Source organism: Cheilinus undulatus, linkage group 15 (assembly GCF_018320785.1).
Source record: "Cheilinus undulatus linkage group 15, ASM1832078v1, whole genome shotgun sequence".
Lineage (NCBI taxonomy): Eukaryota > Metazoa > Chordata > Actinopteri > Labriformes > Labridae > Cheilinus > Cheilinus undulatus.
This window is the reverse complement of record NC_054879.1, coordinates 27,971,183-27,990,791: the sequence shown is the minus strand read 5'-3', so window position 1 is coordinate 27,990,791 and position 19,609 is coordinate 27,971,183. Positions and strand designations below refer to the sequence as shown.

General features: G+C 36.7%; 1 protein-coding gene across 4 annotated transcripts in view; it reads left to right on the top strand.

Annotated features, from left to right (window-relative positions):
- Positions 1–1,680: 1,680 nt before the first annotated feature.
- mphosph8 (M-phase phosphoprotein 8) overlaps positions 1,681–19,609 on the top strand; it is a 37,617-nt gene continuing 19,688 nt past the window's right edge. For 3 of the 4 annotated variants that reach the window (XM_041806602.1, XM_041806600.1, XM_041806598.1), the window contains exons 1-6: positions 1,681–1,918; positions 7,841–8,002; positions 10,581–11,627; positions 13,848–13,947; positions 16,478–16,735; positions 16,966–17,088. In XM_041806602.1, the coding sequence (XP_041662536.1) occupies positions 1,817–1,918; positions 7,841–8,002; positions 10,581–11,627; positions 13,848–13,947; positions 16,478–16,735; positions 16,966–17,088 (1,792 nt within the window). In that variant the 5' untranslated portion in view covers positions 1,681–1,816. The remainder of the gene's footprint in view (positions 1,919–7,840; positions 8,003–10,580; positions 11,628–13,847; positions 13,948–16,477; positions 16,736–16,965; positions 17,089–19,609) is intronic. The other variant, XM_041806599.1, reaches the window with a different exon arrangement.

Here is a 19,609-nt window from a genome sequence, read left to right as displayed (position 1 = left end):
CAAGACACCACATGACTGCTCTGAAGGAGTTAGAAGCTTTAGCAGCTGAGATGGGTGAGACTCTGCACACAACTGTTGACCAGGTTCTTCACCAGTCAAAACTTTATGGGAGAGTGGCAAAGAGAAGCCACTGTTGAAGAAAACGCAAATAAAATCTGGACTACAGTTAGCCGAAAGGCATGTGAGAAGACTCCATGGTCAAGTGGAAGAAAGTTCTTTGGTCTGATGAGACCAAAATGGTGCTTTTTGGCCATCAGATAAGATGCTATGTTTGGCAGACATCACTGCACATCACCACAAACACACCACCTCTACAGTGAATCACAGCGGTGGCAGCATTAAGTTGTGGGGATGCTTCTCAGCAGACGGCCCTGGAATTACCCTAAAGGTAGGGGGGGAACAAATACCGCAAAATATAGGAAAATCCTAGAGGAAAATCTTATTCAGTCTGCAAGAGAATTACAGCTTGCCAGAGGATTTATTTTCCAGCAAGACAATGACCCGAAGCATACAGCGAAAGGTACACTGAAATGATTTATAGACAATAAGGTAAATGTTCAGAGCCCAGACCCCAATTCAGCAGGGAATTGTGGCTTGACTTGAAAAAGGGCTGTTCATGCCTGATCCCCTTGCATCCTGACAGAGCTTGAGCAATTTTGCAAAGAAGAGAGGAGTAATCACACAGACTCAGTGTTGTAATTGCTGCCAAAGCTGCATCTACTAAACACTGACTTAAAGGGGGTCATTATTTATGCAGTTACTTATTTTACCTTGCATAATTTAATTCAATTTACATTACTGTTTAGAAATCTATTTTCACTATGACATGAAAGATTTTTTTTGTAATTTATTTTTGTTAAAACAGCCAAATCATTTTGACCATGACAGATTTATTACATTCATTTAAGGATAAAACATCAAAGGACGGAGGTTCATGCTTTTTATTGACACTGTATTTATCATAATATATACATTCTTACATTTTTAAAGATTTTTTTCCGACTTTCCTAAAATGGCCCTCCTTCCATCTGAATGCACAGATGAAGTCCATATTAAAGGTCTTATTAAATTCACCTCGTTAAATTAGCTGAAATGTGTATTCTAGGTTAGTTTAATGTATTGAAAGATAAATGTATGAGAGAGATTAATAAAGGTAACCCTTTCATAAATTACAAACACGTGCCAATGTTATTTGGGGTTTATTGGTTTTACAGTGCCTTTTACAGTCCACCATGTTTTCACTGCCCCCTCTTTATGTTCATGTTGTATTTATTAACGTCGGGGTTTTGCGTTTCTATATAAAATAAAGAATTATACAGGGGGGATACAACACACTTGTTGAAACTTTTGTATTAAAAAGTCAAAGATACTGATCTTTAGGTCTCACAGTCAAGACATGTCTCTAGGGTAAACTTTTACAAAGAGTAAAAGTGATTTTAAAACAGGTTAAATCAATAAGCTTGTAGTTCCTGTATTTTTCTGCTTAGCCTGGATGCTTCTTTTAATCTAATTTGTGTTTATGTTGTGTTTTGTACAGAAAAAAATACTTTTTGAAACTCATAAGTTTCGATGAAACAATCAAACATCGAATATGTGATTTGGAAATAGTGGCGTTAATGTAGACTCGGAGGTTTTGGTAGCCTGTGAACGCATCAGTGTAAGAGCGGGCGGTAGCTGGTCTGTACCCCTCTGAGCTGCAGAGGTAGTGCAGTAACTACAGCCAGGTACACGAGCGTCCTGCTCTCTTACTATTCACTCTACGCGGCCTTACTAGTGCAGAATCAAAATAGCGTAATTTTAGCACCAAACCGCAGCCATGGCGGCTGAAACCGACAAGATAGAGCCCGCGGACAGCGAGCAAGACGAAGGGGAAGATGTGTACGAAGTGGAGAGGATCATCGACATGCGGGTGGAAGAGGTAAAGCTAGCTAACTGCTACTTAGCCGCCTGGCTAGCTTGGCAAACATGGCTGGCATTGCTTTCACTCCGCTCTCACGACGCGCAGCCCACTTACAATGGTCTTTCAACACTCTCAGCACTTTTTAATGCTAGTGGTCTATGTATTTGGAGTGCATTTTCATGCATTTCATCGCAGTGGAAGCACTTATACATATGTGACTGCCGTCTCATGTCGCTGCTCAAGGCTCGCTCATATATAGCCTCGTTTTTTGTATAACTTCTCCCATGATGTCCGCTCTCCTCTTCCCTGCTGGGGCCAAGGACGGACGCTCTGCAAGCTTGCAAATATTTCCCTTAAAGCGGTTCCTGGCAGGCGGCAGAGCTAGCTTGATAAATGTCTCAAGAAATAGTAAATTTCTCATTGTTTGTAAAACAGTTTGGATGACGAGAGTTAACTAACGGTTAGCGGCTGATTCAACGTAATTGAAGGTGCGAGTTCACTAACTGTTGGAAAGAAACGTCACATCGTGGTATCAACTGACCAACTAACCCGTATTTCTACTTTCTGATGATTAATACCGGAATGAGTTCATCATTTTTGTCTCAATTTCACAAGTAGGATCGCATATTAATAACACAGTAGCCCCTTTGTAAATAGAGATGTCAACGTGCCAGAGTTTCAACTTGGATATTAGTATTGACCGCATGTTTTCAGTTTTCCACTACAAAAACAGAAGTCTAAGACTGTCAATATTACATATTGGCATTTCGATACTGAAAGCTCGCTAGATGACCATGACATTGTGAAGGAGTTCACCTGAAGTTTTGAAGAGGATGTGTATTTTATTAAGATATAGCACGTTTTGATAATATCGTCAATTGAATCAGTATAAAATGTATTGTTTTGCTTAAAATGTAGCATGTGATAGTGCTGTAATTAATTAGACAATTTCAATCACAGTTTTGGCCTCCCACAATCATGAAAACAAGATAATCGTGATAACACTGCACTGATTTTGCCATATATTTTGCCATGTGGTGGATGCTTCTGTGTTTGTTTTGATACTTGACAATGAAAGTAATTCTTTTTGGATTTTCTTATGTTCTATTTGAAGGCATTCTTTTTTTTTACATTTTTTATTAGGGGTGCATCAATACCAAGCCTAAGTACTCATACTTGTTCTATAGAAACATTGCAGATACTACAATATCATTTTAAAGCATGATGTCAGCCTCTCATAATGTGAGTGTGAAGTCAAAGTTGGAGCTGTGTCTTCAGTCTAATGATATTTTAAAGTAAGTGAGGATGACAAAAATGGAGGAGAATGAAAAAATGCACTGATAACACATAAATTGTCAAGACGAGGGGTAAAGAACATCAAATGAAAATAAAAAGACCTTTCAAAATATTATTTACAATAGTTATGCTGTTATAAAGTAGTCAAATATGTACTCAGTATTGCTGGATACCCAAATGTAAGTACTTGTACTTACTTGTAGTCATGAATTGCTTTTTTTTTTTTTCAGTGTTATGAGTATTTGCGTTTGATAAATGCAAAATAAATGGCAACACGGTATCCCAGTATCTTGTCAAAAAATGAAAGTATCTAGGAGAACTTTGGGAGCAGACAATCAAAAAAAAACTAGTCCTAGACACCCAAACTCCTTTTCAACGTCTAAATTGCATCAAAACATTGGTTACATTTGGAAAAATGAGTGGAATTGGCAAGAAACAAGGATTTGCTTTGTGTCTTCTGGTCCGTTCCACTTTTCCTAATTTAGCCAAATTAATTTGCACAAATTTGAGAAACATAACAGTTCCACCTACTTTTCACATGTTGACAACACATTTGTGCAATTTCAAAAGTGTTTTTCTCTCTCTTTTTTGGTTAAGATATGACAGATGATCACAAGGTTTCTGGCTTTTTTGATACCACTAGTCATTATTCCAGAATTTCCCTCTGGGATCAATAAAGTATCACCTAATATTAATGTCGATTTTAGGGATGTACGATGTTGGATTTTTGCTGATATCATTATGCCGATATATTCAGATTAATTTGAGCCAGTGCCGATATCGATATTTAAATGTGCTTTTCAGGCAAGAAATTTCAATTCTTTTGGACACATAGTAAGGGTTAATGATGATTAAGGAAACAAACTTCAGTCCTTAAAAACATTTGAAAGTTTAAACAATGAGGATAAATAAAGAAAAAGACCTCAACTGACATAGGTCTGTAGGTTCAGCCTAAAACTCCACTAATTTAACTATATATGGAGAAAATTTACTGTCACTTTATGCTGAAATACACAGACAAAATATCGGATGTAAATATTGGCAGAAATTTTGATACCTGCTGATACTGATATTTGCCCTTTTAAGCTAATATCTGCCGATACTGATAGGAGACCGATAATATTGTGCATCCCTAGTAGATTTGATCATTTTGAAGCACATGGTGTGGACAAATGTGACAACACAGCGACACTGGCAAATTTGCCAATGGTTTTGTAAAGTTTAGACCAACTGTTCTCATTCGATTACAGATCAGGACAAACACCAACTTCTAATGAGACATTACAACCCACATAAAAATATATATCTAAAATATATTATTGCAGATATTGTAAAATGGGTGTGCAATTGTGTTAATAATTGTGACAGTTTAGCCATAAGCAGCCCCAGTATGCATTGTATCATGGTTTTGGTACATGAAGATGAAGAAGAAGATACATTGATGTGTATTATCATACTAGATGAATGTTAACACAATTTTGTTTATAGTGATATGGTTAATAAGGATGTCAATTTAACAGAAAACATAATAGATATTAGGTCTTATTTTCTGTAAAGAAATATTTTTTCTACACCAAGAAACAGTAGGACTACATATATTTTATCCACAATATGCATATTAATGCATACCACATACATATTGACATTGGGCAGCTGACTGTTGATTTGACTCTTGGATTTGGTGCGGAGTTGGGTTTGTTTTTGTTCCTTCTTTACCGAAAAAGATTCAAGATATTTCTCATGCATCAACATTCTACATAGTTAGGCAAGATAAGGACTTCGGTCTGTATTACCCAGCCCTGTATCAGATTATCAAAAAACTTGTCAGCCCTATATAATACATGTTGATCATCTACCTCAACCACACCATACCAATAATTAAGAACTAAATATATTATTCATTTACTGTTATTCTTGCTTGAACTATAACATAAGTTATTTACATACTCATTTTCAGTTATATAGATAAATGATTAATATAGATGAATGAAAATCACAACAGTCATTTCTCGCGGGGTGCTGTTCATTGTGGAGGATTTCACGGTTAATAAAGAGTTATTTTTGTCAACCAATGTGAGTCAGTGATCCCACCTCTTACTGTGTTTACAAAGTCATTCTTGTAGCAAGATGGTGCCACATTTTCACACTTAAATATTAACTAGCCACTTCACGGAAGTGTGGATGGAGAGAGTGCTTCTCTGTGTAGCTATTGGGGTGGGATAAGGTTGGTGATTTTTATCTTTATGGTCTTTATACTAGGGCTGAACGATTTGCAAAAATTAATCTAATTACAATTTTTTTCCCAAATATTGCAATTTAATATGCGATTGGTCTTGTGTTAATCTTATGTATTTTTTTTTGACAAATTTAAGCAATAAATAATTCCATACATAAGACCATGTGTATTAAAAACAATGAAATTATTTCTGAAGCAATTAATCCATAGTAGCAGGAATATAGGGTGCAACAAGCTTTAAACTGTAAAGGAGGCAGCTGGGGTGGGGGAGGTGAGACTGGCTACCAGCTGATCACAGCTGGGTTATGACTTTCATGAAGTAACACTAGGCTTCATCGGTTTTAGGTAGAATGAGCTAACTATTTTTGCTTGTATTGCAAATGTGATGTCATTTGCTTTGTTTAAGGGCATTATCATTTTTATGTCACTAATTTTGATTAAGAAAAACATACATAAAACACAAGGAGGAAGATTTTTGTTAACCATCATAAGAAAATGACACTTGAATGTTTACATAATGTGCATAAAATCTTTGCTGCTGCAAAAAATTGATTTATTAAACTGGTATTTTGACACATTTCAAGCTAAACAAATAGCTACTGCAACTGCTGCGATTTGAAAATTGCAGCAGGCCATATTGTGATTTAATCTAATTTGCGATAAATTGCCCAGCCCTACTTTACACCACCTGTGTATTCCCTGTGTGTTTTTTTTTTACATCAGTTTAAGTAGTCAGACTTTTGCCATGCTGCAAACAAAACACAATAAAGAAATTAAAAAGCGTAATAAATTCTGTATGAATGTGAAATTGAAACACTCAGACTTCTGAGTGTTGTTGAAGAATTGCATTTGGACAACAAAGATAAGAATTATTGGCAGATATCAAATCAACAAATAAAGACTAAATCACTGTTCAAAGTTGTGCAATAATTTATACAAATTATTGAAATAGAGTTTATCTTCCTTTCTGAAGTAAAACGGTTTGATCACTTTGTGACCATTCTTAAAAGTGGGCTGTTTGAAAAAAAATATATATACATGTTTACAGCAGGAAACATCCATTTTCAGAGCCACCAGACTGTATTACTTTATGAGTTTTTGAAAATAGGGGCATGCCGATAGTCGAGTGGTTTAAGGTGCGCATCATGTACGCAGGCGGCCTGGGTTTGAATCCAGCCTGTGGCCCTTTGCCGCATGTCTTTCTCGAGTTTCCAGAGGGTTTGTTCCAACTGCTTATAAAAATATCTAAGTATTAATTGGAGTTAAGGCAGAGATAGTACAGCAGTAGGTAATCCTGGCCTTCTAACATAATTTTCTTTTGTTTGTGCAATCCTGTAGAATATGCAGGCATTGGGCAAATTTGGTAGAAACAACTTAAAAGGGCAACATAATATCAATTCTAGGTAGTAAGAATTAGGGTTGAACGATTTAGGAAAATAATCTAATTGTGATTTTTTTTTTACCATATATTGCGATTTACTATGCGATTATTTCTTACATTCCTCAGCTCATGTATTTTTCTTACAAAAAAGCAATAATTCATTCTGTACTATAAGCTAACCAACATAATATTAGATTGAACTAGGGCTGAACAGTTTTGAAAAAATATCTAATTGTGATGATTTTAACTCATTTTGCAAATTGAATATGAATGGTTTTATTAAAGGCAATGAGCTTTTTCTATGTAATTCTCATATCTAACAAGAAAAAAACATAAAAAATGAAGAAAACAGGATTTTTTCCATACACTTCTCTAAAAATATGCCACTAGAATGTTTGCATGATGTGTAATGCATAACGTCTCTGCTGCAAAAAAGTCTTAAACTAGTATTTTGACACAAATTTCAGCTTAAAGAAATATTGCACCTTCTGCGATTTGAACATTGCAGCAGGCCAAATTGTGATTTAATCTAATTTGCGATTAATTGGCCAGCCCTAGTAAGAATGTAAAGAATGTGGAGGGTACGTTGACATTCATAACTTCCAAACTTCATGGTTGAAGCGATTTGCTTCCCTGTTTTTCAGTGTTTCCTACTTCTTTTTGGAAATGTTCCTCATTTATCCCTAAACTCCTCTGACTTCATGTTTCACATCGAAACTAAGGAAATAACCGTGAAAATTCCCTAGCTTGTCCCTTTTGTTTTTCTTTGTAATTGAGTGATTTCTAGTCCAGGTCAAGAAAAGTTTGAATCTACAATTCAAATTATTGATGTCACCTTTGTCTTAAAATGAATGTTTATGTTTTTACAGCTGTTAACATGTGCAGTCAAGTGATGTTTTGTGTTACTCCAAAAACAACTCTTGCTGAATTTATTGAATACAATACATCAAACCAAAGTGTCCTGCCACATTGTTAGGTTAGTGCAGAGAACATGCTTCAGCTTCATATTTTCTCTTTCTGTTTTCAGGGTGAAGTGCTCTACAGAGTGCGGTGGAAGAATTACTGCTCTGACGATGACACTTGGGAGCCAGAAGCCCATTTGGAGGATTGTGGGGAGGTCCTCTTGACTTTTAAGAAGAACATGGCTGAAGTTAAGGCCAAAAAAGAAGCAGAGGCAAAGAAGAGTGTGGTGAGTCCAAGTGATGGTTAACTGCTGACACTGTTCACCAAAATAGTAATTGCTAGATTGCAATGTTGACACTTGCTCATTGTAGCTTGTAAAATTACTGACCTGTGTTTTGGTTGATTGCCAATCTCAATAGTGGCCACAAGAGAAAAACAGCATCTGTGTAAAAGATAAAAAGTTTTGTCATTTCTACGGTTAAGAATACGCTTGACTTAAAAAAGATCCTTAAAAAAATATTAATTAACTAATTTGGTGTTTTAACTTAAAAAAGCATCAACTAAAACAAACTTAAGGTTCATTTACTTGTCTTTCATTAAAAAGTAATCAAATAAAGAATGATCAGCTGGTTAGATATATACTGTGTTACTGTGTTTTAATCAAGTGGTTATAAAAGTTAACTTTACTCTGCCGTTGCATTGATAATTTAATTTTCATTATAGTATGATTAATTTAGGTGCGGATAATCTAGATAATTTTGGTTTAGGTACTTTTGAAAGTGTTTTTTAAAATGCCTGTAATACTTTCACAAACACTGTGAAAATATTAGATTAGATAACTGATTTTAAACTAGTTTTTAACTAAATTTTTAAACTGGTCAGATATCTTTTTAGCCCTGTTTTTAAAGATTGGTTTTTAGGGGTGCAAGATATTTAATGTCTGCCAGTACACCAATATTTACATAATAGTTTTAGCCAATACCAATATTGATATTGATATTTAAATGTAGTTCAGATTAGGGCTGAATGATTTTAGGAAATAATCCAATTGTGATTTCTTTTTTATCCAATTTTGAGATTTTAAAATCATATAATGTTAAGGTTTCTCCTCTTGTGTATTTTTCAACAAACAAACAATAAATCCCTCTTTATCATAGCCAGCACAATAGTAGATTGATTAAACAAGGGATGGAAGATTATGGAAAAATATGTAATTGCAATTATTCTGACTCATAAAATAATTTAGTAAATAACTAAAACTAAAATTCAAAAATCATTTTAGTTTACTGAAACTAAATAAAAACTAAGCCTTAACAAAAAACAAAAAACTAACTTAAACTTGTATAGTGCGCTTACAAAACTAAAATAAAATTAATATGGAGACAAATATCCTTAGTTTTAGTCTTTGACACAACCATACTGACTGGCACCTATACCCAAGTCCAGGGAGTGTAAAATTGCCTGATCTGATTGGTTAAGACTTCACAAAGTGGTAGTGTTATGTCTGGAGTTGTATTCAAACATCATCATTAAATAAATAAAATGATAAGTGAAGAGTGGCCTGTTTTAATAGGTTTTTAAAGCTGTATGATGCTCACTCAGCCCTGACATCTAATTTTGATTATTTGTGTAGCTCTACCCTACTTCAGATGGGAAATTTCAGTCCTTAAAACACATGCTTGAAAGTTTTAAGATGAACAATTTAGATGAAAAAGACTTAAGCTGATGTAGGCCTGTTGGCCAGCCTGAAACTCCACTAACTTATTTGCTTAAAGGGCCAGTGTTTTCAGCTGGTATTTGCAAGTTATTATAGCCAAATATAACGGTTATAGATCGGGGTCACAAGATTTTTCGTCGAGGTGAAAATCATCCCTCGAGATCAATATTACGCAGACACCAGGGGCAGCAGCCCCCCTGACAGAAAACAGTACCAAACTGGAAACTATTAAAGATCATTAAGATGCCCTGGACACTTCAAAACTGTTGGTGGGACATCTAACAAAGAAATGGAGCTGATTGGTGATCCATTCAGATTACTGCTCCAACCCCCACCCCCTCCTCCACGTGCGCTACTCGGGGCCACACCTGATTTCGCAAATGCATAACAGTTTCATCATAACAGTGCAAAATGATGAAAGGATGCTGCTGGAAACCTGCACAGTCTCTAAGGAGAATATAGTGTTTATTTAGTTCATGTATACATACAGACTTGCTCATGGTGTTGCTTTTTGTGACTGTAATTTTGATTTAATTGCTGCTCCGTCATGTCTCCTTCCCATCTCACCGTCCGTCACTCTCACATCCATCAGCTGTTCGCTGTGCATATCATCAGTCAGAAGCTAAACACGTGTAGCACAACAGGCTGTTGCATACTGCAGCAGTAAACTTAGCAAAACAAACTCTGTTTGAGTGCCCTAGAGTCCATTGTTAGCTCCAAAAGCCGAAGTTAGAGCTCCAGTTAAATATGCCCTGTTTGTTGTCTGACAGCAGACGGAGCAGAGACACACACTCACTCACCAGCGCACACACATAAACATACACACTCATCTGTGTGTCGTGTCCAACACTGTCAAAGCTCATATGAGCAAAAAAAAAGACTACAAAACGATGAAATAATCTATTTCTCTAAATTACTGTAAAAGAACAAACGTTTTATTGACATAAATATTTCTTTTGAGTGTTTTAAATATAGATGTATTTAAAGAGGATGAGAAATAGTTTAATTTTACTCATGCAGCTCTTTAGATGAGGTCTGTTGTAAACTGTTTTTGAAGTACTTTCAAAATAATCTAATAGCTTTTATTATTGTTGAGTTAAACAACAATGCATGATACTAAAATGTCATGTTTCTTGTGCTCTTCTAGCAAAAACCACTGCCAACAAAGAGTGATGTCTTTGATGCTGACTCAGAAAGTGACAGCGACAAAGATCGTCCCAACGTGGCACCAATCAAGAAAAAGAAGAAGGCGAAGCTCAAGGAAGCAGAAGAGGAAGATGAAGAAGAGGAGCCACTTCCAAAAGATAAAAAGAAGAAAAAGAAAAAAGACAAACGAAAGGAGGATTTCAGGCCTCTTCCTGCACCAGAGACTGATGAAGAGGATGAGAGAGCCCAGACCCCACCCCCTCCTCCCAAGGAGAAAAAGACTGAATCAAAGAAGCGATTGGTTGACTCTGATGATGAGGACATTGAACCCACTCCTGTAAAAAAACACAAGAAGGAAAAAGTAAAGGAAGGAGGGAAGCACAAGAAGGATAAGCCAGAGGATGGCAAGAAAAAGAAGGGGAAGAAGGACAGGAAGATTGAATCCTCAGAAGACGAAGCTACTGCACCTATAGAGGAGGATCTGAGTGACGGCCCATCTGAGACTCAGGCCAGTGATAGTGCTCCCACGGAAAAAGCAGCAAAATCAGCTGAAAAGGCTCGTTTGGAGGAAAAGGTCAAGCAAAAGAAGGGGAAGTGGGAAGTGAAGTTGCAGGGAATAAAGGACTTCATCCATGACAAAAAGAGCAAAAAGACAGATACTCCACTAAAAGAAAGCAGCCTCCAAAAACTAAAGAATCTCACTTCAAAGAGCAAGGATGAGACAGCCCCACTGTCCGACTCCAGTGATAGCTCCACTTTACACAGGAAAGCTAAGAGCAAAGGGCAGGAGAGCACACCTGCACCTCCTAAAGTCCCTTCTTCCTCCACATCCTCCTCATCGTCCTCATCCTCCGTCACAGCAGCTAGCAGCACAAAGGGTAAGGAGGAAGAGACAGCTAAAGAGGAGGTTTTGGGACAGAAGGATACAACAGGCTCCACTAACCTGTTTGAGAAGTTCCTGTTAAACTGCGAGGCCAAGGACCGAGCCCCACGCAGGCAGCCAGTGCATCAACCAACCCCAGAGAAGGGCCTCAGCAAACCCACAAAGGTACAACAATTGTCTTTTTGTTCCATTGTTTTGAAAATGGTAATTAGTAGGTCTGGAAGAAATGGCCCGGAAATTATTGCGGTACTTTTTAGTTGAATGGCAATGCCTGATATGGTGTTTATTTTCGTCCTCTATAGAAATTACAAACAGTTGTGATAACACCATAATTAAAAACTTTGATATGATAGAAATCAGAGACTCCCAAAATTTGGGAAATTTTTGGGGGTGCACAGTATTATCGGCGTGATATCCATATCAGCAGATATGAACAGTTATCCCGAGATTGACGACTAATCAATCCATACACCCTAAGGTGTGTTTTAACGGTTAATATTAGCCTCGTCCGAAAGTACTGCCCCTCATCGCTAATTGGTCCTGTCACTTTCGAACCTGGACCAAACGGTTCAGACAGGAGCTTTGCAAGATGGATTTGCCAGTAAGAAACACGGAAACGTGTCCATCTGCTTTGCAAGGTTATCTGTATATTGGATACCAGCAAAAAAAATTTAAAAAAACATTATATATCCCTAGATTTTTATAATTTTTTAAAGAATAATACTCTTGAGAAGTATGCATAATTGTTGATTTGATGAAATTATCATTGAAGAATGAAGAGAACTTGAATACCATTATTTTGGCTTGACTGTTTAAGTTGTCAAAGTGTTTTGTAATCAATCTATCTCCCCAAATATTGTGATTAAGATTGAGTATGCAGTTGTTTTTAAGTTCCTCATGCATTTCTCAACAAACAAGCAATACATTATTCTATTGTAAAACAAATACAATATTTGGTAGATACTGAACAGTTTTGAAAAACTAACTTACCACAGTTATTTTGGCTCTTTACAAATTCAGTGTGAATTGTTATTTTTAAAGGAAACGGTGATTTGATGTCTTATTTTTAGTAAGACAAAATTAATAAAACATGGAGAGTTTGATTATTTTCAACGAAATTAACACTTGAATTTTTTCATGGTGTGGAGAGCATTGAAATTTCTGCCTTAAAAATGTATTAAACTGGTATTTTGAAATGCATTTCAGATCAAAGAAATATTGTACCTTCTTCATTTTGAAAATTGCTGTAGTGCATATTGTGATTTAATCAAAATTTTGTTTCACTGTCTGGTCGTAGTTTTTGCTAATCATACAATTGCTTATAAACTGCATAAAGTAATTTAAGACTTTAATATATCAGGTTTGCAGTCAATAGCCAAATTTATGGTTAATAGTTCTTTATATTAAGCACCAGGCCTCTCAATTATTAATTCATTTTTTTATTTGAATCAACATTTGGATGTAAACAATATCATTCTACCCCACATCTCATTTGAATACTGCTCTCTAATAAACTACACATTGCCCTGCCTTCATTTATTTTAATTTGACTTTTCTAGAGTGTTAATTTGGTTTACCTGACTAGAAATTGGCTTGTGCTCTGTGCAGTCTTTTTCTGAGATATGATATTTTAGCAGATGTTTGCTTATTTAACAGTAAATTTGACACACCTTGTTAGGGTGGCTAGTGTTTTGTGTAGATATACACTGGGCTAATGTAATTAACAGTAAACCCTGATGCTGCCCCATTTTCTTGGTGTCAACAAGGAAAAAGATTCCTTCAGCATAACAGCATGCTTCTTCATGTAATTACCAAAATTGACCAGCTTAACTTCTCTCTAAGGTTGCCATGAAGTGAGAATGGAAGTTTTTAATCATGTTTGTTCTGCAGAAATTGGTAAGTGTAGGTTGGGTTTGCCCCATATTGACAAAAAAAAAAAGCTGTTTCAGAGCTTCTTATTTATTTATTTATCTTATTGGAAATAAGAAAACTTGTGCTTGGCCTTGTATCCTTTAAGTGTCTTCAGTATTTATTAGTGATATCTGGCAGATACCTGATATGGTTGTCTACATTGGTACTGGCCTACATCCCAAATGTAAGCGAAGAGGGGATTTTCATATTTTCTCTAAAAAGCAACAACTGCAAATCTATAGAGCAGTATTTTTAACATCAGCTTGCCAAAAGCAGAGGAAAATGTACAGCAAACTTAAAACTGTTAGAGAGCAGTTATATGGTTGATATTTGTGTTCAAGGAAAGGATATTAAGTGAATTGATAATAATGGTAATTTAAGTTCCAGCCAACCAGCTTTAATGATTGTCCTGTATGATTATCTTGCAGTGTAGGTGTTTTTATACTAGATAATGGCATTTTATTTTTCTCACAGCAGATAATCGGAAAGATTGAGAAGATCTCCAAACCAACCAAAGAGTCTCCAGCTCAGAAACCAGAGCCTGAGAAGACAGAGAAGCCCAAGCAATCAGAGGGTATGAATAACTGACAGACATCTTACTTTGACATTTATCTAGGTAAATTGGTCCAAGAGTAACCTAACCCTAACCCACACCAGGTAAACGCAAATCAAATACATAAATCCAAAATAGTTTAATACCAGTAACACAAAGGAAAAGATAGTCATGTGTGGTGCATTTTTGGTGTCTGGATGAATGTTTTTAGGACCTTCCCATCATTAATGTGTTTTTGCTTGTTTTACAAGATAGCATTTCATTAACCCACAACATCAGTATGTAGTCACTAAGCAAGGTGTTATTAGAGGCAGTAGTCATAAAGTTGAACATGATTAGGCGTATTACTTTCATTTATTGTAACATTTTTTCCCCAGATATCAATTCAGAGTTTGAGTTGTTGAAGATAATACTTAAACTTGAGTATCTTTGTCAGGTACAGAAAGAGGACAGCTCAGGAATTACTATTGTTTCTAAGTAGACTATAATTTTTATGTTCACTGGTTCTGTGTAATTATGTGGCTAGTAACTTATTTTAAAAGAAGAAAAAACAAGACTAGGTTGAAACCTAGTGTATGGCTGACCGCAACTATTTGGGATGCCTGTTGAAATGCCTGACTGAATTGTGTGTTCTGGCAGAGTGATTTTTTTTCTTGAGGTATGTAATTGTGCTGTCCCTTATATCTGTGGGTGTAGAACTGAAGGACCCTAAACTTTAGAACATAAAGCCCTGTCAGCAGGAAACGGCTAACCTGACATCGACTCATATATCCATTGCATGAACATATTTGACATTCATGCAATGTCAAATATATTCATGCAATGGATATATTTGCATGAATATATTTGACATTCATCTGGGAAAGCTCCCATAGAAAACGTTTGGGAAGGCCAGGACTTTTTAAAGAAAATCTTCAGAAGGTGATTGGAGGAACATTCTGTCTGTCACATTCATGATGGGCCAACCAGAGCAACAGATTGCGTTGTGTGCATGCTCTACTCTTTTGCAGGCTACCGCTGCCTTAGATTGTTCATGGCAGAGCTTCATCTAAAATTGATGCCAAGGCTGATCAGGAGAAAAGTGATGGGAATTATGGCTCCTTTCAGAGATCCAGATCATTCGACTCACTTCAGCTTGAAGAGCCGGCTCTTTCGGCTCTTCGTCTGGTACCACTTGGGCTTTAAAAAATTTTTTGGCCACAATGGATATAACTACGTTTTTTCCCCAAAAACTCTTAGACTAAATTGTTTTATTCTCAGAATAGCAAAAATTTTAAATAATTCTTCATATGAAACAAGTTTTTTTTTAGACAGTCAAGCACCAGCTCTATAACTTTTTAATATGTTAAATGCTGTAGTTTATTTTTTTTAACATTAAAGATAAAACACAGTATGATTATTCTTCTGTGATTTCTATGAAAATATAAAGATATTTAGATAAATAACATTGCTTTGTCAAAATATTTCCCAAATAAATCAAACTCTGGAGCATGGGGACCAAAAACAATTGACCATAAAACTCAAAGAATGACTAAATCTTACATTATGTTTTGTATAAAAGCTATGTTACACAACCTGGTACCAGTCCTTATTTGTAAGGAATTTATTGTTACTTAAATTTATATCGCCACATTTTCTCCTCTCTCTCTCTCTGAGTGGAGACATATTCATGCCGAAGCAGGTCCGCAGGAGAGGGAAAACATCTTTCCCAACATGAAAAGCTGTTAGGGTTGTTTTTGCTCTTTATTTCATACAGAAACGTGGTCCAGTGTTAGTAAAACGGGTGCAATGCTAAAGCCATATCCAAGGTATTCAGCGCAGTGGAGGCAGCCATTACAGATGGCTTTCAGTTCAACTACACTCCGCCCGTAGGGCAACTCTGTATATATGGTTCTGAAAGTATGCTAAAGCTATATCTGAGATATTTACAACAGTGGAGGCAGCCGTTACCAATGGATTTCAGTACAACTAAACCCAGCCCATAGCGCAACTCTGTAAGTCTGGCTCTGAAAGTAGTGTCCCTCTCTGAGGGAGATACATACAGATCCATGTGTAAGGCTGACCTCAGCAGTCAGCCAAAACACCCAAACAAGCATCCCAGTAATATCGATCTCTATAATAACAGCCTGTGAACTCTGCTGTTTTTTTGACTGCAAATAACCTGTGAAGTCCAGCTCCATTGTTACAGAGCTTTCTGTATCTGATTCCTTTAAATTTTTTCTCACTAAAGTTATTGGGACACAGTATTAGAAGATAAGTTACTGTATTAGCTCAAAACATCATATTACAGCTATATGTGAAATACCATAACACTTACAAGAGCCACAGATAGTGTCTCAAGCCATTGAAAGCTCTCTGGCTCCTTACCATACATACAACCTTTTGTTTGAACATGTAACCTGAGCTTGTCCTCTACAGCCAACAAGAAACCAGTCTTCATGGAGCTGGACTGGCCAGTTTTTATTGACAGCTGTGGTGTTGGATAAGAGACACTCTGGGTTCTTTCTGATTCACAAAGATATAAGGACTTGTGTTTGTGTGTCCCCTTTAGCCCCCAAATCTGGCCACAGTCACGGCTTCAACCTGGACAGTGATGAGAGGGAGGATGAGCCTACACCAAAGCCAAGATTTGGAGAAGATTCCCGGGAGAGGAGAGAAAGGCAAGAGGAGGCACAGCGACCCAGCTGGGAGAGGAGAACATCAGCAGACGACAGGCGGAAGAGGAGAGAGGACAGTGAGCCAAGACTCTTCATGGCATGTGATGATAATCAGGACATCCAAGACCCAGCAGAGGGCGCCGACAAATCTGGTATGTATCTGATCTGGCCTCTAAACATATGGTGATGTTTGCTGCTTCCAAAAATTGTACTTTTCCCTGAACACACTTTGGATGTCAGTTTTGTGTTTTTTATGCTAACCTTGACAAAACAATTTAGTGTGAATGTTTTTTATTATCAGGGTCTTTAGGCAGATTCTAAAGTCCACTGTGAATGTTTCAGTTAGTAAACAAATAAAGTATAACTGATTTGTCTTGCACAGACAAAGGACATGCAACTTTGAGTCTGGGAATGGACCTCAACCTGGACTGGATGACACTGGACGACTTCCAAAAACATCTCAATGGGGAAGATGAGATCCTTTCTGGTCCCCCACTATCACCAAGTGAGTTTTTCTCTTTGCCCCTTAAACAACTTGCTGACTGCTGTCCCTTAACTGACCATGACTGCTACATAGAAGCTTTCAGGAAGTTAAAGGGAACTTGCTAACCTTGCCAATGATACTCAAGAAGATAATCTTATGTTAGTACACATGGAGTTTGCATTTTGAATCTGGCTTAAACTACAAGAGTAGTTTTGCTAATAACTGCCTCACTGTTTTTTACTCAGCCTCCTTTAGTCCCAAACCCCTTGTGAAATGCCAGTTTCAAATTCTTTAGCTTTTTCTGTTATGCTGTGTTATATTTTTCTCCATCAGCTCTCCCTTCTACTTTCAACAGTCATAAATTGTAGTTGTGGTTGAAGCCAGAGTTAGCCTATAAACAAGAAAGTAACGCTCATATTGCTCATACTGATTGAATAAAAGAGTTTTGTTATTAATAGGGATGCACAATATTGGATTTTTTACTGATATTTACAAAATTATTTTAGCTGAAAGCAATATTGTTACAAATATTTAAAGGTAGCTCAGTCCTAAAACGTCAGTCCTCTAAACACACAATTTAAAGTTTAAGGATGAGCACATTAAAGTGTGAGGAGGGATAATGAGTAAAGAAAAAGACTTCAGCTGATGTAAGTCTGTTGTTTCAGCCTAAAACTCCAAAATTTACAGCTGATATAGGCAGGTTTTTAGAGCAGAAATATCTGTTGTAAATATAGGCAGCTATTTTATATCTGTCAATACAGATAATTCACTTTATAACGTGATATCTGCCGATACCAGTATTATACCAATAATATTGTGCATCACTACACCACTTTCCACATTATTATGCAAATGACATTTTTCCCTTATTTTCCAAAATGTTTATGCAAATGACAGAGTATTTTTTTTTGTCATCAGCCATTAGAGCATAATTCAAATGTTTCTGAACAAACTTCATAATGATAAATGTTATTTTTAAAAAGAAATTAAAGACCTCAAAATGCATTTTTCCACATTATCAAGCAGGCTACAGGTTTCAAGCAATATGGGAAAGATAAAGGATCTCTCTGCTGCCAAAAAGCATCAAATAGTGTAATGCCTTAGACAAGGAATGAAAAAATTAGATATTTCGTGAAAAATTTATCGTGATCAATGTACTGTGAAGAAATTTGTAGGTGATTCAGAGCACAGACGGGTTTGTGCAGATAAAGGCATAATGAGGAAGGTTTCTACCAGACAAATTCATCAGATTAAGAGAGCAGATGCTAAAATGCCATTACAAAGCAGCAAACAGGTATTTGAAGCTGCTGGTGCCTCTGGAGTCCCACCAACCTCAAGGTGTAGGATCCTCCAGAGGCTTGCAGTCGTGTGTAATCTGTGAAGTCTTGTCTTGTTGACTGATGAGTGCTGTGCAACCCTGGGTGGTCCAGATGGAGGAGTAGTGGATGGTTGGTGGATGGCCACCATGTCCCAATAAGGCTGTGACGTCAGCAAGGAGGTGGCGGAGTCATGTTCTGGGCCAGATTCATGAGGATAGAGCTGGTAGGCCCCTTAGGGTCCCTGAAGGTGTAAAAATGACCTCGGCAAAGTATATAGAGTTTCTGACTGACCGTTTTTTCTATGGTACAAAAAGTGACTGACCACTTTCTGCCATGGTAAAAAAGAAGAGCAGTGCCTTCTGTAGCAAAATTTTCTTCATGCATGACGATGCACCATCTCATGCTGCAAAGAATACCTCCGTGTCATTGGCTGCTATGGGCATAAAAGGAGAGAAACTCATGGTGTGGCCCCCATCCTCCCCTGACCTCAACCCTATTGAGAACCTTTGGAGCATCCTCAAGCAAAAGATCTATAAGGGGAGGCAGTTCACATCAAAACTGCTGTTCTGGGAGGCTATTCTGGCACCCTGCAAAGAAATTCATGCAGAAACTCTCCAAAAACTCACAAGTTCAATGGATGCAAGAATTGTGAAGGTTATATCAAAGAAGTGGTCTTTATGTTAACATGTAACATGGCTTAAGATGTTTTTGATTGAAATAGCTTTTGATTTCAGTAAATATGACCCCCTGATGCTGCAAATTCAACACATGACCATTTTCAGTTCTTTACAACCAAAAAAAATGTTTTAAAACTCTGTCATGCTTAATAATGTGGAACATTGCATTTTGGGGGGTTTATTTTATTTTTTTTTAAATAACGGTTATCATTACGAAGTTTATTCAAAAACATTTCAATTATGCTCTAATGGCTGATGACTTGAAAAAATACTCTGTCATTTGCATTAATATTTTGGAAAATAAGAGAAAAATGTCATCTGCTTAATAATGTGGAAAGCAGTGTAGTTATTTGTTAAACTTTGAGAAACATCAGCTTTTCCCTCTGTGTTATAGTGCCAATGACTGTTGACTGCCTGTTAAGCATTTTTACTTCAATTTTGACGATGAGTGCCTCTGGCAGTTTACTTTCAGTAACAACAAATTTCTTTCATTTAACACCCTTCAGGTTTCTAACTTTTTCAGATTAAAGGTCTTTGCACTCTCAG